Source organism: Dysidea avara, chromosome 3 (genome assembly GCF_963678975.1).
Source record: "Dysidea avara chromosome 3, odDysAvar1.4, whole genome shotgun sequence".
NCBI lineage: Eukaryota > Metazoa > Porifera > Demospongiae > Dictyoceratida > Dysideidae > Dysidea > Dysidea avara.
This window is the reverse complement of record NC_089274.1, coordinates 25,218,163-25,235,556: the sequence shown is the minus strand read 5'-3', so window position 1 is coordinate 25,235,556 and position 17,394 is coordinate 25,218,163. Positions and strand designations below refer to the sequence as shown.

Here is a 17,394-nt window from a genome sequence, read left to right as displayed (position 1 = left end):
CTATGCACAACATACACTCTAGTGTGCTTTGCACACAAAAATGGTATCATGGTGCACAATTTGGGCCCCAAAGTGTGCACTGTGAGATCATTTTTGTGTGCTGCAAAGCACACTTCGTTAAGTATATGCAGGCATATGTACTTGCACCTCCACTTACACACACTATACAAACACACACAATTTGTAACCTCACAATGCCTGTCTGACTGTTCTCCCAAAGCCCCAACTCCCCATGGAGGCCAATCACTTGACTAAATACCCCATGCATATGTACATGTAGAAAAGGTGAGCAAATCTCCTGGTCCTGGGTAAAAGGTCTTTGAGGTAGCATATATAGTGTGGTCTATATAGGTAAATCTTCCCGCAGCAAACATGTATACACATAAATTAATCCCTCGTTGCTGATTTGCAAGGCCAGCATGGGGAAATTCCTGGTCTCCACCACATGATCAGGGACAGGGGTGCTGCTGTGGTATACAAACAAAGCAAAGCCTCTGGCAGTCATGCGGAATACAGCTATAGCTGCCCACTGGGATGCCTGTGCACCACTCAGGCACTTGAGTCTTGTGCAGGCAAACTCTCCTAGGGCAGGACTTACAGTAATTTGCATGAGGTGACCTCCAGGTCTCATGAAGAGAAGCCACAGAACTCGAAGTTCCACATCAACCCCAACATCACTAAACTAGACAAAGACAGTTGGGCATTTGCTCCCCAGTTAACATCAGCTACCCATTTGCGGATGCTACAGCTGGGTGGGCTCAGTGCTTGACACCATGCCACCCGCATGTCCCTATTTCACAGTTGGGTAGGCTGAACCAATGTGAGTAAAGTTTCTTGCTCTAGGAAACATCAACAACATCAACTTGGCATAACTGGGCATCGATCCACTTGGCTATGCTGCTCACCTACAGTCAGTCATGCACGAACGCACGCACGCACGCACGCACGCACGCACGCACGCACGCACGCACGCACGCACGCACGCACGCACGCACGCACGCACGCACGCACGCACGCACGCACGCACGCACGCACGCACGCACGCACGCACGCACGCACGCACGCACGCACGCACGCACGCACGCACGCACGCACGCACGCACGCACGCACGCACGCACGCACACACACACAAAAGCAAAGCTTACGGCAGTCGTATGGAACACAGCTATTGCTACCCAGCAAACCACCTGTGCACTACTCAGGCTTGTGCAGGCAAATCCTCCTGGGAAAGGGCTAGTAACCTGCAGGAGGACTGTCCAGGTCTCACGGAGAGAGGCCACAGGACCCGAAGTTCCACAACGACCCCAGCACTGCTAAATGAGACAAGGACTGCTGGACATTTGCTTCTCCAGTAAACACCAGATACCCATTGATGGGGAACACATAAACACAAAGTATAACTTCATCTTCATGCAGCCATGCACACTGGTAGATTCAGTTGGGGAGTCAGTTCAAAACCACCACCATTACTGGTATGCAAATACATGTGTAATAATAGTAGAGTTGTACAAATAAACTTAGTGCAGAGTTTTACTGTTTTGATAACCGCCGATTATATAATTATAATGATTACCACATAATATGGTGGAACCTTTAGATCTTTTATCCAGATCCCTCCACCTCTGTTGCTCAGACAACCCAATTTAGACGTGTAGTCTATTGACAATGATGAAGGTTGGGTAACTACGTATTGCAATATCAGTATAGTGCATCTTGGTAGAAATAGTTGCAAGTCATGAAAGTTATATAAAATGTAAAGAAATTTTATGCACCGGCCATATGTCTGGTGCATCCCATTTTCAATCACTGGTAGGGATAAACCCTAGCAAGAAAATAATTTGGATGCTGAGTATGGATCAAGTGTATATACATGACACTGTCACCCCTCCTCCAACTAAACACGTCAGTCTGAAGCACATTTCCCTGTGTGAAATTTGCAAAATAAGAATACCACCCATTTTATTATTATTTCATGATGTTGATGCTGCACATGATGTGTATGCAACTAAGTATCTCTTTTATAACTTTAGTTACTATAACCTTAAACCTAAATCATGCACAAAATCATAACTATAATTTCGTTTACGCACACACACACACACACGTACTTACGCACAAAAATACCACACAAAACACACAACCATGGTGTATTTGGGGTATATAACCGAGTACTATAATAATAATAATATAATCATAATCACACATGCAGTATCGTAAATAGTAGGGCTACATGTGTGTGTATACATATAAATTATAATCACTGGAAATCCACAAGTTACACTCATGATACTGTTACTTCAATAACTATTATGACGATGACAACTACAATAAAGGTGAGAACAGCAGCACCAGTGAGCCCCAGTGACCATTTTCCTTGCTTCACACCATTTTCATAGTCTCCTCTGTTGTAACTGCAAATACTCTGGAAAAGAAAAAGCAAACAAATAATTTATAAAGCTCTTTTACTACTCTATACATAACTATAGTTAGTGCTAGTATTAATATAATAAATTCTGTTTCTTGAAAGGATTGTCGTGTTACATGTAACTAAAGGTACATCAAGGGTGGGTGGGCACATACTGCTTGATCTCAAAAAAATGGTTTAAGAATTAAAATCATGCAATTGTGAGTTTGTTGCAAATTGTTTGCGTGACTTCCGATAGACAGTAGTCCATAATAGAGAAGAGTGTCTAACTGCATAAAAATAAGCCCATTAAGTACAGTGTTTACTTGGCTTCAACTGACAATTAGTGTTAAATGGTTAGATGCAGGGCTCTAGACAAGACAATATAGACAATAAATGCATGGCGTTACAGACTGTGTGCAAAGTCTAATATTAATCTAATCACATGCATGGTGCAGTCGAAGATGTCACCTACTGGTCCGCCTGTGAAAAGAACTCAAAGAAGTATTGCGCTGACCCATGCAAGGAATTCCAGTAAACAACTTTTCAAATACACTTTAATATAACATCTTTAACAGGCTGTAGGACCAGTGTCCTGCAGACCTTCAACACTTGTGTTGTAAAGCTTTAATAGCGAAATAAATAAAAGCAATGCTGAGGCTACTCGCAAGGCTAAGGCAAAAACTGGTATATAGCAAGGCCATTAAAATGGACAGTCACTGCGCTACGGACAAGCTAAGCCAGTGAAGAGTGCTAGAAAAATCTTGAGTCTTTCACCCAGAGTGGAGCCAGCGATACAAAAGCAAAAGAGCAAAGCACTGAACTATTACGGATTCTTGCTATAGAGCAATTAAAGTAGAAACTCACTTTACTGTTATGTTTATAATCAACAAATTAGTAAAAATAGTTACAAAATTGCATACTATTTGTTTTAAGCTGTTAGTATTTTTAAGTGCCGGTATAATTATGCTACATCTTTAAATGTACTGGTTTGCACTGTGTGCTTGTAATGATAGCACGTTCAGGTGAAGGGAATGCACCATACTGTATATGCATGACAGAAAATTTATCTAGAGTTCTGAAGATAAGTAATTGCAACCAAGTTAAGCTAATCAGATGCTTGTTGTAAAACTGTTTGTGTATGTAACTCACGTACCAATCCTGATAAGATCACTGCAGGAATTGAAAAAATCAGTGATGGCCAGAAAAACAAGGCACTTAACACTAGACAAGCAAAGGAGCATCCCAGGAAACTCTGTCCACCAACACCAGGGTGACCTCTAACCACCGCAGCACGTGGTTGTTGCACCACAGCCTAGAACAGCAAGGTAATTACAATACAATGTCTGATAAAATTACCACATTTTAATATGTGACAAAATAGATTGCATTGAACCAAGTACACATCAGCAGTTTAAGCAATAGCTCAAATTAAAGCATACACATGTAAGTTTACAAACCTGCACTGGTTGTGGCTGTGTAATACCCTTCTGATCATCATAGGCTGGGGGTGGCGGTTGGTACTGCTGAGTGGGATAAGGTAGTGGATCTAGTACTGGAGGATTAACATCTTGAGTTGGATATGGTTGTGGTGCTTGAAGTCCGGAGTTGTTAGGATCTTGCACTTGTTGAATTGTAAAAGATTGTGGATAAGGGTCTGGGGGAGGATAGGCATCTGTGAAAGAGAATGTGTAACAAACACTAAAGAGTATTAGTAACTTGATAACTGGTTATATCCAGTACATGCAAAAATCTATTTCTGCCCTATGCACATCTACACCACATAAATCTAAATGCTAACATACTCACCTGCAGCTGGTTGTGGGTAGGCTGTAGAAGGTACAGATTCTCTACACATATCACCACCATAGTCACCTGTATTTTGATTATATTCACAGTCTGAAAAGGTAAGTACAGTACATAGATCTACAGCTTTCATAAATCAGTTAAGACTTACCTGATGAAGACATTGTTATCCAATACTATACTGATAATGTAATCTAAATATTAGCTATGCATTAGTTTAGAGCTTAGCTGTCTTATATACACATCCTTAATTTGGTGCCAGAAGATGTGTACGCTACTGAGAAAACTACGTAAAATATAAATTCCCATGTAAACTTCCTGTGAGCACATCGTAGGCTGGCACACTTGATGCAAGTTTCATTATACTTTATTACTAACAATTATGTTGGTGAAATTGCATGCAGTGATTATCAATTATAAAAATATTATTACAATAGACATTTTGGCATGGGTACAGTTCAATTAGACAATTCCACAATGACACGTAAGAGGATTCCAATAAATGGTATGGCTAGTACTGTTCCACTGGTGATGGCTATTATGTTGAGGTAGAAGGCTGCCGTACAGTATCCTTGAGCACCAGAATAATTGTTTCTCACTTTGTTGTAGGCCTGAATGTAATGGAAAAACCACATAGACAACTATGGATTTGTGTGTATTGTTTTCTGTAGACTACATACACACACACAACAAGCCTGCACATATTGTGTGTCATCACTTTATGAAGCCCTAGTGGAAGGGACTGTACCAGATAATACAGAATCTAAAGATTACAAGGATTCCTTACTTAGCAGACAAATTACCCACCCACCTACTGGCTACAGCTAATATACTTGTGGGCTGAAGTGGGTGTACCATATAATGGAAGGGGCTTATTTTTACGAGCACACACAATTTCTACAAAAAATTTAACTCTTCTGAGTTAGTAAGTGACATAGATATCACAGTTGACTTTGAACTTCAAGCAGGTGTGTCATGGCTGTACATCAAGATGAGACCTCTTGACATGATACCCCTTATCATCGTCTCTATTTCAACAATAGCGGTACACAGGGTTGCCATTCCTAATGTAAAGTATCCAGTATCAGTACTTGACCTGGCATCATCCCAAGATGGCTGGCTTCAAGTTCAAGCTAATATACTGGTATTAATAAATGGCCATCTTTCATTTGAGTATTATAAAACTGTAAACCTTCAAGTAACCAAGCAATTACAATTAGAGTGGATGACTATAAACCATGCTGGGTTCGTTTTCATGTAACTAGTCATACTGCTTTTTACTTTGTATGTAGTAACAAAAATTCAAATTTGGTACTGTTTCGGTATTATAGTCCTAACATCTAACACACACTGCATTTACGCATGCACACAAAGTGCAAGTTATGTACTTGTGAGTACCCATACAAAGACAAACAGGAAATGGCACACAAATACTTACAATAGAATATAATATCATTGCTGGTATTGTGCACAGTAGAGCGGGGAAGAAGCAGAAAATACAACAGATTGTTAGACCAACGCCTGCTTTAATATTCCACAGAATTTCTCTACTTGAAGGGACCCTTGATCTTGAGTGGTAGTGTGGTTGCGGCCGCTGCTGGCCCTAAACAGTTGGTAAACAATAGCATAGAATGCACTTAACTCAACAACTCACACTAAAAGGACGTTGATGTGGTTGGAGATCAGCTAGTAGTATATGTGGTGATCGATTATCACACACTACAGAGTTATAGTCTGGAGGAGACTCCGTGAAGTAAGATGGAGGAGGAATACTGGGATAGTTACTTTTCCCTAACAAGAAAACCAACCCAAGCGATTATTACATGTGTAAGAAACCAGTCTTATTGCTGGTTTAATGTCCCCCCCCCCACACACACACACACACACAAAGCAACTGTATAGTATGAGTACATGTACTATTAAATTTCACTGCTGTCAGATCAGCTAAAGTTTGTGCTCTGTTCCTGCTGGTGCTTTACCTAGACCCTGTGATGACTTGTACTATAGCAACAGTCTGAGGTATTATTGGTATAGCACAGATACACCATACAACTTCCAAGTGTTAATTATATGTCTCTATGTGAAATGTTCTCAAACAAGTTCCCATGTTCCCAAAAAAAAATGTCACAAGTTCCTAAGAAAACCGACATGAGCATTTCCAAAAAACCAGTCATGTCTGTATGGCATGTGACCATGTATGGTATTCAGTTTGTGTGGGTTTGGCTAGCATAACAAGCGAGTTATGTGTCACTTGAATAACTCATTTATATCATAGGGGAATTTTTGATCTGTGGTAGTATGTTTGGATAGTCAAAATATCTCTCTTGAAAGGGTGCTGTGAGTCAGCACAGGCTAGCAACCCACAGGATGCTATAACATGTCTGAAGCCCCACTGGGACCCTCAAATGTATAAGACATAGACAGTTGGTATTTGTTTCCCTGGTTATCACCAGGTGACCCATTGATGCTACAGATGGGTGCTTCTCCAGTTGACATCAGGTCACCAGGTCTCCATATTTAACAGCTGGGTAGACTAGAGTAATGTAAAGTTTCTAGTTCCAGGAAATGACAATAGAATATTTGGTCACCAGGCCAGTGCTCTAGTCACTTGGCTATACTGCCTCATAACACACACACACACACGTGCGCATGCATGCACACGTAAAAACAAACTTCACACACACAACACATATACCTTCATCTTCAGCACTATACACTGGCAGTGTGGAAAGTTCAAAATCATCACCATCACCATTACTGGTATGGACTACAGTTGGTACTGACACATCATGTTCAGGTACACCAAATGGATGAGATGTGGCTGCAGAACATATAAGGACATTGTTCAATACACTGTTGACCGCAACATGATACTTATTGCAATTTTTTGGGAAACATTTAGCCCACACAACCATCATAACTGAGACACTAGACACACAAGCTGGTAATCATGCAACCAAAACTGGTTTGAGATATCTTACCAAAAGACCACTCCTTCACCCAAATTGTGATAAATAGAGTAATAGCTTTGTAATAGCATGCCAACATATATGGGAATGTATACAGTAGACATGTAATAATACAGAAATTCAAGTAAGTACATCAGCCACAGACACACTACTTTGATACATTGCAGCAGTCTAAGTAAGTGAGTAGCTGCTGCTGCTGCTGCTGCTGCATGAGTTCAGAACATTGATTGGAAGGTTAAGTAACAATATCGGTACAAAAAGTCAATGGTCACTCTAGTAAAAAAAAGTGCAAAGGTGGTAGAGTTGAGAACAGAATTTATAATACAAAAGTTGTGATTTGAGTGACAATAAAATATGGCAAACAAAAACTTCTCAGTTAAGCCCACAACTATCTAGGTACTGTACAACAAAGAGACACATAATCAAATACATTTGAATATCACAATACTTATTTTAAGTACATTGATACTGCCTATACAACAATATATCAGTACCAGGATAGTAATACCTGTACCTGTATTCCTAGTGAACACCATGCTACACATTAAGCCTCTTAAGAAATTATTTTCTTGGGAATCTAATGATGTAAAGTCTCCAGGTGATATCAGTGTCTATGGTACACTGAACTCCAACTCTATTGATGAAGTCAAACAACTAGTTACCAGACACTTGACCACAGTCTATAATATCATGTACCTAGAGACTACACATTCACACATTTCATCTTGGGGCTAGTTAGTGCTGTGCCTGTATACTGACACACTTGGCTGGCTCATGTGACAGGTTCCTTTACCACTTAATACACCAATATACACTATTAACTAATTTAAGTGAACACTGAAGTTACTGGAACGCTACATAGTAGCAGTGAAACATATAGATGAGCTTGTGGTGTTTACTAAAATGTAGTTATTTAAACAAACAAATTTCCATAGCAAGCACTACAGTGTAGCTTCCTAAATATCACTGAAAAATTCAAGTTTGTCTGTATTTTTGTGTGCGCTCACATTGACTTCTATTGAAGGAAGTATACATAGTAATAACAGACAGCTAGACAGCCTTGGAAGCACTATATTCATGATGCTTTGCCTCAAGCAAACTTGGCAAGTATCAAATAGAGAACACAAATCACCAATAATGTCTGAATATGTCAGCGAAGGAAACAGATACTATATGGTATCTGTTTAGTTACAACAGGAAACCAGAAGAAAAAGTTGACTAGAAAACTTGACCAAGAAAAAGAAAGAAGTAATATGATTCTGTCGACTGTACAATTAAAGCACAACTTTTAAAAACTGCATGTTTAGATCCGTGATTTTCTTTTCCGTCAACATTCAATCCACCATAGCTGATAATTTGTGTAAAGTTGTTGTATGGTATTACGCACTTAAGAGGCAAACCCATAAACATGTCTATCAGGCGTTACCATTCAGTGGACTGGATTACTGGACAGACATATGTTTGGCTTTGCACATTCTACGGTTGGATTTATGGAGTCTTGATAGTAAGCACCCTTAGGGCACCTGCAGCCCTCTACTAAATGCTGAAGACAAAAGCAGTGGAATGTACAAAAGCTGTATTTCACTACCGTTCACTATACCACTATACAGCACATATTCCTTACCCCGGTGTGTAGTAACACTGCAGGGAATGTGACAGTAATAGTTAAGCAGCAATCAACTTGCCAGTAGACAATATCCCTTGAGATATCCCTAGAACAAGCTTGAGGAGCAAGCTAGTCTCGCTGCCACACTTCTATAGTTTCAGTGCAGGGGCTTATCAATTAAAGGTTATAAGCGCCGATGCTGAAAAATTTCTAATTGGTAAGCCTAAAGTGTAGTGGCATAATTATTATGACTTCCCTCTACTGACTGCCATAAATCATCAGTATTTTCCATAGTGACTGGATTGATTGCAGAGGCAATTCTCATACTGTTCTTCATTTGTAATGTGCCATGTAATGGGCTGAACATAGTTCAAAATGAAGCGTGAAAGTCACTTCATTTTCAGACACCATTCCTTTTTTTAAATGCAATTATTAAACAAACAAGTACAAGAAATTTTAGGTATCACAGAAATAAAAATTAATGAAACAAACAAGGCCAAATACACCTACAGATATACTAGTGGACATTTAATCCCTAGGTTTTTCCTTGTACTTGTATGCATAGTGAATCACCAGCTTTCTGTTTAGTACATCAGTATCAGATCGGCACCACGAAGAACAAAGCAGCAGATATATTTATTCTGAAACACATGCTCATGTGCACCAAACAATGTTTGCAAATTATATTTTCCAGCATTACAGTGTTGTTATTACTGCTGTCAGCTATATTTGTAGCACTATTGGAACTACAAACAAACTGAATTGGTCCTTTATAATCAAATTTCTAGTAAACTCTGTGGGAAGGTAGGCATGTTGGATTGGCTACATTTTTCAGCTGGAAAATATTATCCATTGACAAAATTTCATATTAGTATAGCAGGAGTATTATTAACCAATAATGCTTCACAAAATATATCCACCGTATAGTGTGAGTGTGTGCATATGTAACCATGTCAATGGTAGCTAAAGGATTCCACACTTGTGCATGAGCCAATTAAAATTGGAAAACTTCAGTTCTTTTTATTATTGTGTATTAACAGCATTTATGCATTAGATTTCTGTGTTTATAGTCTAGTCGAAATTTTGTGAACCTAGTAATCTCAAGAACTATGAAGTTTTTTTTCTGATTTATGTTCCAAGGTGGTTCTAGAACAGATTCAGCTTGGTTGCCCAAGTGGCAACTTTGGGCAACTCTAGAAAATTGGCGAAAATTTATATGCAGGAAGTCATAAATTTACATATGAGCTAGTGTTCATAACTCTTCGGGATTTTATACAATCAAAGTAATTTTGGCACCATTGAATTCAGCACATTTTTCTGCACAAGATGATACTAATTTGAGGTCAAAAAACAAATTACGTAATTGGTTGCCATGGTAACGGACGTTCTATATTAATTTTTAAAAGGGAGCAGAAGAGTAGCTACCACTCGTTTTCAGACTTAAGTTTTGGTTGTATGATAATCTACAAGGTTTGATATTGGATCAGGAGTAGAGTAAGTGTAGATTTGATGCATTTGGCTGGTTTTCTAATTAATGCAGTACGTTTTTCTGTTTCATTTTTGTAAACTTTACTTTCAACTTTAAAAAAATTGTTTTTTAGGTGTTTGACATCCTGCAATACATATTTCTGCAACAATTTTCACATTTCTTTTGCTTCCGATGGCTACATTGGGTGATCAAAAGTGCTTTCTTCCAATCTGTAGTAAGTCTGGGCAATTTAGCACTTTCAAACAAAAAGCAGTGAAGAAGCTGATAGAGTGTGCAGTGGAGCGTGGTGACCAGGAGCTTCATAACAAATTGCAGAGCATTCTAAATTCTCATGGAGAACAAGCATCAGTTGAACTCCATAAGAACTGTTATTGTTCGTATACATCAAAGGATCATATAAAGAAACTTGTGTCAAGGAAGAGGAAGGCTTCGGAAGCTGACATCACAGAGGCTCCAACAGCTAGGGTTAGAAGATCACAAGTAGGTGATTTTCAGTTCAAAAATCACTGTTTATTTTGTGCTAAAGTGTGTGAACCTATAAACCCTAAGCATCCTGATAGGTGGGAGAAAGTAGTTCAGTGTGAAAGAAGGGGTATCAAGGATGCTGCACCTTTCAAAGATGCCGTACTTCAGTATTGTGGTGACCGAAATGATGAGTGGGGTCGGGAAGTTGCTATACGCTGTCATGGTGCATATGATTTAGCTGCTGTTGAAGCTCAGTATCACCTTCGATGCTACAATGAGTTCAGAAAACCTTTGAATAATTCTATTGATGTTATTTTGTATGATGATGAAGCCATGAAGTTGCTTGCTAATGAGATGTACGCCAATCAAAAACACTGTACTTGGTCATCAGTTGAGCTGTATGACAAATATCTTAGTTATGGTGGTCAGCTAGAAAGAAAACAGTTGTTTACTAAGTTAGTAACTTCTTTAGGCAGTGATGTGGTTGTACTTAACATTGAGGGTTGTGCATCGATTGTTGGATTCCGGGAATATGTAAGTAAGATGTTTAAACTTACTTATGTTAATTCTGTTGATGAGGAGAAGGAAGATGATTTAGTGAGAAAAATTAAATCTGAGTCGCATAGCATTGTAAGTAGCAGCAAAAGCTATGATGTCGGTGATTTTACCCATGACAAAGCAAAGCAGCACACCAGTGTCACCTTGCTACGGATTATTTCAAAACTGGTCTCAAACGGTGATGTCACTAAGAAGTCCTTGAGTTTATCACAATCCATACAGCATTGTATTACTAGTGCACGCAACCAAACAGCTTTAGGCTTAGCAATTCAGCTTCATCATAAGTTTGGCAGCAGAGATTTAATTGACATATTGCATGATCATGGCTACATAGTTCCATATGATGAGGTTTTACGGTTTCGCAAGTCAGCAGCTAAGTACGTAGAGGAGAATGCTACTACATTACATCAAATGATGGGTCTCACTGAAACAGTTGGTAGTATATTTGGATGGTACGATAACTTCGATTTGCTAGTGTCAACCCCAAATGGTCGTCGTGAAACTCATGCCATGGCTACAGAGTTTCAAATGCATCCTCACAATGGCAGCATAAAACCAGGCATCAGTGCTCTTGAGTTTCCTCGACTCACAATGCAGCAGGCCAAATCTGTAGGCAAAAACAGGGCTATACCACTAATCCATTATGCTGGTCCAAAGCAGGTGAAGCCTCCAGCAATGCTCACACACAAGATGCAAATTGGAATTCCATATGCTGATGTACGTGCTCGGCATACGAGCTTGGTGGCAGCTCAAGAAGCTGATGTTCTTTGGCTGAACAGTCTGAGCAATGGAAGTGAAGCAATAGAGTGGAATGGCTTTAATAATCAGCTTTCTAGGACCCAGGGTGACCTCAAACCAGCTACCACCTACATGTTTGGCCCTCTCATTGATGCCCCACCGTCTCACCCAGATACCATCCTCACAACTCTGACTTACATGCAAAAATCTCTTACTGATATGGGGATGAAACACATTCACCTTACCATGGACATGCAGCTTTTTGCAGTTACAAAACAGGTATGCTGGAATCAACCAAGCTTGTTCCACAATGTGATAGTCCATCCTGGTGGTATGCATATCATGCAGTCCTTCATTGGCTGTATTGGAAAGCTCATGAAGAGTTCAGGTGTTGAAGTGTACGTTGCTGCAGCATATGGAGGGCTAACTGGTAAGTTTAAAAGGTGTTGATGTAAATTGATATTAGTACTATTACTGGTGACTTTTTTGGCAGGTATCTTCAATGGAAAGTCTTGGGTGAAAGCCATGCGAGCTTTCCGTGGAGTGTCAGCCGCACTACTGAAACGATTCCTGTCAACTGGACCAAAGACACTAGAACAGATTGAGAAGTATTTGGAGACTGCTTGCCTCCATCCAACAGGACGTCACTGGGTCTACAACTTTCTTCTTCCGACACTTCTTGTCCACCAATTTGAGAGAGCAGAGAGAGAGGGCAATGTGCACTTGAAACAAGTGACACTGGAACGCATGATGAAATATTTCTTTCTTGCTGGCCATGTCCAATATGCTCGCTATCTCACTCAGTACCTTCTCGAAATGCGTGCTTTAGATACTGAGGGCAAGGTGGATCTTGTTTGTCGACATCATGCAGGTTACTGGAATGCTGTCTCTGCTGATCAATTTGGAGAACAGACGGCCATCAAGATGGGAAAAGGTTCTCTCAGAGGCATGACTCTGTCTCCAGAGTTAATTTCAGAGTGGATCGATGCCTTCCCCATTACTGTTCATGTATCACAGGCTGTGGACACTATGTACTCCTCTCATACACAAGAATTTAAGCAGAAGCAGCACAAGGAGGAGCAGAAACATCGACGTCTTTTGGATGCAGAAGATCGAAGTATGATTGCAGCAGAAGTAGAGAAGTACCCTCATCCTCTAGAAGACAGCAAAATTCATTTGTACAATCCTATAACAGGCCAAGTAGCACCTACTGATGTGAATGTGATGGACTCTTTTTTCATCGGAGAGAAAATGGAGCAGGCATACATCGCCACTCTCCCAGAAGGCTTCCACAATCCTATTTCTAGTCCTATAAAGACAATGTCGATTATTAAGAAACAAGCAAAAGGCAGCAAGGTGAGGCCAGTTATTGACTTGGAAAGCATGTTTCTTCGGCTATTGATGATTGGCCAGCAGCGACAGATAAAGCTTGAGCACCTTTTTACATATGAGCTATGTTCAGTTCCTTCATCACTTCTAGATGAACACAGTTGTCTCCGCAAAGCCAACAAGTCTGCTCTAGTTAAACGTCTTGGAGTGCTTGATGTCTTACCAGTAACTCCTGAAACTGTTGTAGTGGATGTTTCGCAGCTATTTTATCACACTGTGTGGCCACATGGTGGTAATCTGTCTAATTTGATTGCTTGCATTCAAAGTAAGATTAGTCGTTATCCAGATGCTACTGAGAAAATCATTGTATTTGACAAATACAATGACACTTCTGCCAAAGATCATGAGAGAATGCGGCGTGCTGGGGAGGTGGTAGTTGACTACGAGCTCTCCATCACTAGTCCCCTTCCCAAAAGAGATGCAATTCTCAAAAGCAAGAACAACAAGCGACGGTTGGCAAGTGTGTTGTGCACCTTCAGCATGGATAACAATGTGACAATGGAAACTAGGGATGATGGTGCCTTTAGTCATGATGAAGCTGATGTCACAATGGTTTCGTATGTCATACAGGCTGCTAGCCATGGCAAGAGTGTGATTCGTGTTCTTAGTGATGACACTGATGTCTTTGTTTTATTGGTCTATTGGGTGCATCGAGCTGGACTGCAATGTAAGGTACAGATGGAAAGATGGGATGGGACAGTGCTGGACATTAATGCTACTTGTGCTGACTTGGGCGAAAAATGCTTTCAGCTCCTTGGTATGCATGCCCTAAGTGGATGTGACACAGTATCGTACCCATATGGCAAGGGTAAAATCAGTGCACTTAACACCCTGCTTACTGGAAACTTCCCAGGTTTAGCCCATGAACTTGGTGAGGTAGACGCCACCCACACTGATTTGATGGAAGCGGCTCAACAATTTTTCTGTGCTCTTTATCGTCAGCCTAGCGGGACCTCAATGGAAAATGCTCGTTTCAAACTATTTACTAAGAAGAAGAAAGCCACAAAAATCATGGCTTTACCTCCAACATCTGCCAACCTCTTGCTGCATGTTTTGCGGGCACATCTACAGGTAATGCTATGGAAAGCAGCAGACCAGCAGGCACCACCTGACCAGTCATCAGACATTACCCACTTTGGATGGATTATCCAAAATGATATTCCGATTCCTGCAATTGCTCCAGGTGCTCCAGCTCCACCTGAACTAATTGACTTAATAAAGTGTAGCTGCAAGGCACAAGGCAAGCGATGCAGTTCTGAAGCTTGCAGCTGTCACAAAAAGCATGTACCATGCACTTCCTATTGCAATTGCTCTGGTGGAGAAGACTGCTGTAATCCACACTCTGTGAGACCTGGAACAAGCAGTGAAGAAGATGAAAATGAGGCAGATGATGACTATTTTGAAAGTGACACTGCGATCGAAGATGAAGAGGAAGGAGAGTCTGGTGATGTTCATGATGAAAACTGCATAATTGCTGAAGAGGATTTTGAATTAGACATGCTCTAGCTACTTAGCTTTGTTTTATAGTATAGTAATCTCAACCAATCATTCTAAATTTTTGTATATAATGCTATGGTGGAAAAAATGACATGAGAAAATATCTACAAAAACCATAGCTAACCGTATGCTAAAAGCATCGTGCATTAATTTTTGTAGTGAATTGTTTCTGCGGTGGCCATTTTAAATTTTCACTATGTTCTACACCTCAGATTCAAAAGTTAACACCAGAAATGAATTCTGCACCCCCAATAACCCTATATTAGACATATTACACAAAAAAAGTTTTTCTGTTGGAGCCGGTCATAGTCATATCGGCCATTTTAAATTTTCACAATTTTCCAGAGTTGCCCAAAGTTGCCACTTGGGCAACCAAGCTGAATTTGTTCTAGAACCACCTGGGAACACAAATCTGTAAAAAAACTTCATAGTACTTGAGATTACTAGGTTAATGTATTGAGTCTATGAGACCACCGACTGGACTATTAGAGAGAGAGGGACAGTCAAAAAACAATTTAAACATTTTAAAGCACAGGCGGGGCCGGGCATGGCCTTCTTCTTAGATCACTAATCTATGTCTTTGTATTAAGGTGGCCTCTTGGGAAGGGTTTGCTATGTCCTAGATCTATGGCTGTGTGTAGTAGATGGGAGAAGCTCACACGCGTACGCATCTTATGTGGCGTGGGAGGTGGAGTGGTGTGCTTTCTACACCACTCTCATTTCAACAAAAGTTTACCCAATAAAAAACATATACTTACCATCCATAACAGCTTCCACTGAATGGTTGGTTGGTTTCTACTGTTGTCCTTTGTTTATGTTTACTGGTGACCACGTGATGTTGTAAACACAAAATGGCGCCAAGGCAGAAGAAGTGATTGTGGGTTTTGCAATAGATTCTATGATTTTACGAGGCCATGCCCCAGCGAGTCCTTAATGTGGCCGAAAAGAATGATGCTGCCAAAGAACTCGCGAAGATTATGTCACACGGTCGTTCCCAGCGAGTAAGTTCAAAATACACATTCGCGAAAATATAACAGCACACTTTGCACGCATCTTGTCATGTAGCTAACTCTTCTTTAAATATTTTAGCGGGAAGGATGCTCGAAGTTTAACAAAATATACGAGTTCGACCTGAGGATACTGGGGCAGGTATGTAGATGGTATTGCTATGGTGTGCTACTGCTACGCTGTATATAGGACAGTAGAATGGTAATGACTTCAGTGTCGGGCCATTTGATGACTCTTGACTTCATACCAGCATTCCAGAAATGGTCAGTATAGTAAGTGTGGAACTGCAATAGTTCACTTGTGCTTTTGTAAGTGAGTGTATTATTAGAGTATGATCTGTATCAGTTCAAGGGTTTAATACAGTTAATCCTCGGTTGTGCAAGTATCTTTGTTGTCCTTACAGTGTTCGAATAAGTGAATTGATTAAATGAAGTCCATTGATGTATATACTAGAGCAGGGCCGGAGCCCACGGTCCGGCCGGTCCGGCATTGGCCGGACCACTTTTCAGCCACTTGAATTTGCAAAAAGATCGAGATACTCTAATAGAGCAGTCATCACATTATACTCTAATACAACAGTCATCGTGATAATAGAGCATTCAGTATACAATAAATATCATACTCTTATTACACCGGTTCAGTCTGGTTGATCTAAGCCATTATGTCTATTTTAATTGTCTTCACATTACTTTCCAGTGAACCATCTGCATAGAATTGCACAATAGTATATTGATAATGCATGTATCAATTACAATCAAAATTGCTTCTGTATCTCAAAAGAACTAAACTCACTTTGTATAATGAAAGTAAAATTAGCTACTAGCTAATAGCTATATTAAATTGAATTAATTGGTATACAGTAGCTCAAAATTACCTGGATACATTCTTGGTGTTAAAAAGCAGAAAGAGACCGTGTATGTAAAATAGCTTCCAGATGCCATTTCAGAACATGTATTTTCAAAAATTTTCCCAGGGAGCATGCCCCAGACTTCCTTAGCTTAGCATGTTAATGCATGCTGTAGCTAGCACCACAAAAAAATTACAGTAGCTAATCTAATTTAAATTTCAAATCAATAAAATGTAGTGTGCATGACTATGACCTCCATTGCAGTCCATGAATGGCCTGACCACTCAAAATCTCTGAGCTCCGGCCCTGTACTAGAGATGCAACAATATTAGTGCTGAGCGATAGTAAAAATTTTAGTATCACGATAGTTACTCATTAAATATCGCAATAGTGAATACTATCCCGATAGTTTATGAAACACTTTGCTCTTAACAAAGTCTTAGTTGTATAGCTATGATTTGCAGTCATATAGAAAGTTATTTTGCATGCACAGGACATTTGTTAATTAACTGCGTGGGAGGATGATGAATATGGACTTTGGTAAAGCTTTTACATGCCACTCCTTTATAAGAAAGCTGGTAATACCAACTGTAAAACAGTATAGAAGGGTTGTTAAT

The 17,394-nt window shown here is 40.0% G+C and overlaps 3 protein-coding genes across 4 annotated transcripts in view; 2 read left to right on the top strand and 1 right to left on the bottom strand.

Annotated features, from left to right (window-relative positions):
* Window positions 1-2,112: 2,112 nt before the first annotated feature.
* On the bottom strand, window positions 2,113-15,784 carry LOC136250442 (uncharacterized). 2 transcript variants are annotated; one of them, XM_066042647.1, is made up of 9 exons: window positions 15,681-15,784; window positions 6,907-7,032; window positions 5,866-6,002; window positions 5,650-5,814; window positions 4,363-4,822; window positions 4,215-4,304; window positions 3,866-4,080; window positions 3,562-3,720; window positions 2,113-2,423 (listed from the first exon to the last, which is right to left on the bottom strand). In XM_066042647.1, exons 5-9 carry the CDS (start codon window positions 4,373-4,375, stop codon window positions 2,283-2,285), a joined length of 618 nt encoding a protein of 205 aa, XP_065898719.1. In that variant the 5' UTR covers window positions 4,376-4,822; window positions 5,650-5,814; window positions 5,866-6,002; window positions 6,907-7,032; window positions 15,681-15,784; the 3' UTR covers window positions 2,113-2,282. The 2 variants fall into 2 exon arrangements, with proteins under 2 accessions (XP_065898719.1, XP_065898718.1); XM_066042646.1 differs by lacking the exons at window positions 5,650-5,814; window positions 5,866-6,002; window positions 6,907-7,032; window positions 15,681-15,784 and having other exon boundaries at window positions 2,115-2,423; window positions 4,215-4,491.
* LOC136250440 (uncharacterized) lies at window positions 9,858-15,409 on the top strand. Its single transcript, XM_066042644.1, has 2 exons — window positions 9,858-12,466; window positions 12,530-15,409. Exons 1-2 carry the CDS (start codon window positions 10,447-10,449, stop codon window positions 14,929-14,931), a joined length of 4,422 nt encoding a protein of 1,473 aa, XP_065898716.1. The 5' UTR covers window positions 9,858-10,446; the 3' UTR covers window positions 14,932-15,409.
* LOC136250441 (DNA topoisomerase 3-alpha-like) overlaps window positions 15,768-17,394 on the top strand; it is a 14,415-nt gene continuing 12,788 nt past the window's right edge. Inside the window, exons 1-3 of the mRNA XM_066042645.1 lie at window positions 15,768-15,923; window positions 16,012-16,071; window positions 16,120-16,193. Coding sequence (XP_065898717.1) covers window positions 15,837-15,923; window positions 16,012-16,071; window positions 16,120-16,193 — 221 coding nt within the window. The 5' untranslated portion in view covers window positions 15,768-15,836. The remainder of the gene's footprint in view (window positions 15,924-16,011; window positions 16,072-16,119; window positions 16,194-17,394) is intronic.

Bases quoted from the DNA above. Each gene is read 5' to 3' on its own strand.
- LOC136250442 (XM_066042646.1), bottom strand. From the start codon at position 4,344: ATGAAAGCTGTAGATCTATGTACTGTACTTACCTTTTCAGACTGTGAA. The intron at 3,721-3,865 runs GTTTGTAAACTT...TTGCTGTTCTAG, and splicing joins CACAGCCACAACCAGTGCAG to GCTGTGGTGCAACAACCACG. The intron at 2,424-3,561 runs GTACGTGAGTTA...TTTCTTTTCCAG, and splicing joins CAGTGATCTTATCAGGATTG to AGTATTTGCAGTTACAACAG.
- LOC136250440 (XM_066042644.1), top strand. From the start codon at position 10,447: ATGGCTACATTGGGTGATCAAAAGTGCTTTCTTCCAATCTGTAGTAAG. The intron at 12,467-12,529 runs GTAAGTTTAAAA...CTTTTTTGGCAG, and splicing joins AGCATATGGAGGGCTAACTG to GTATCTTCAATGGAAAGTCT.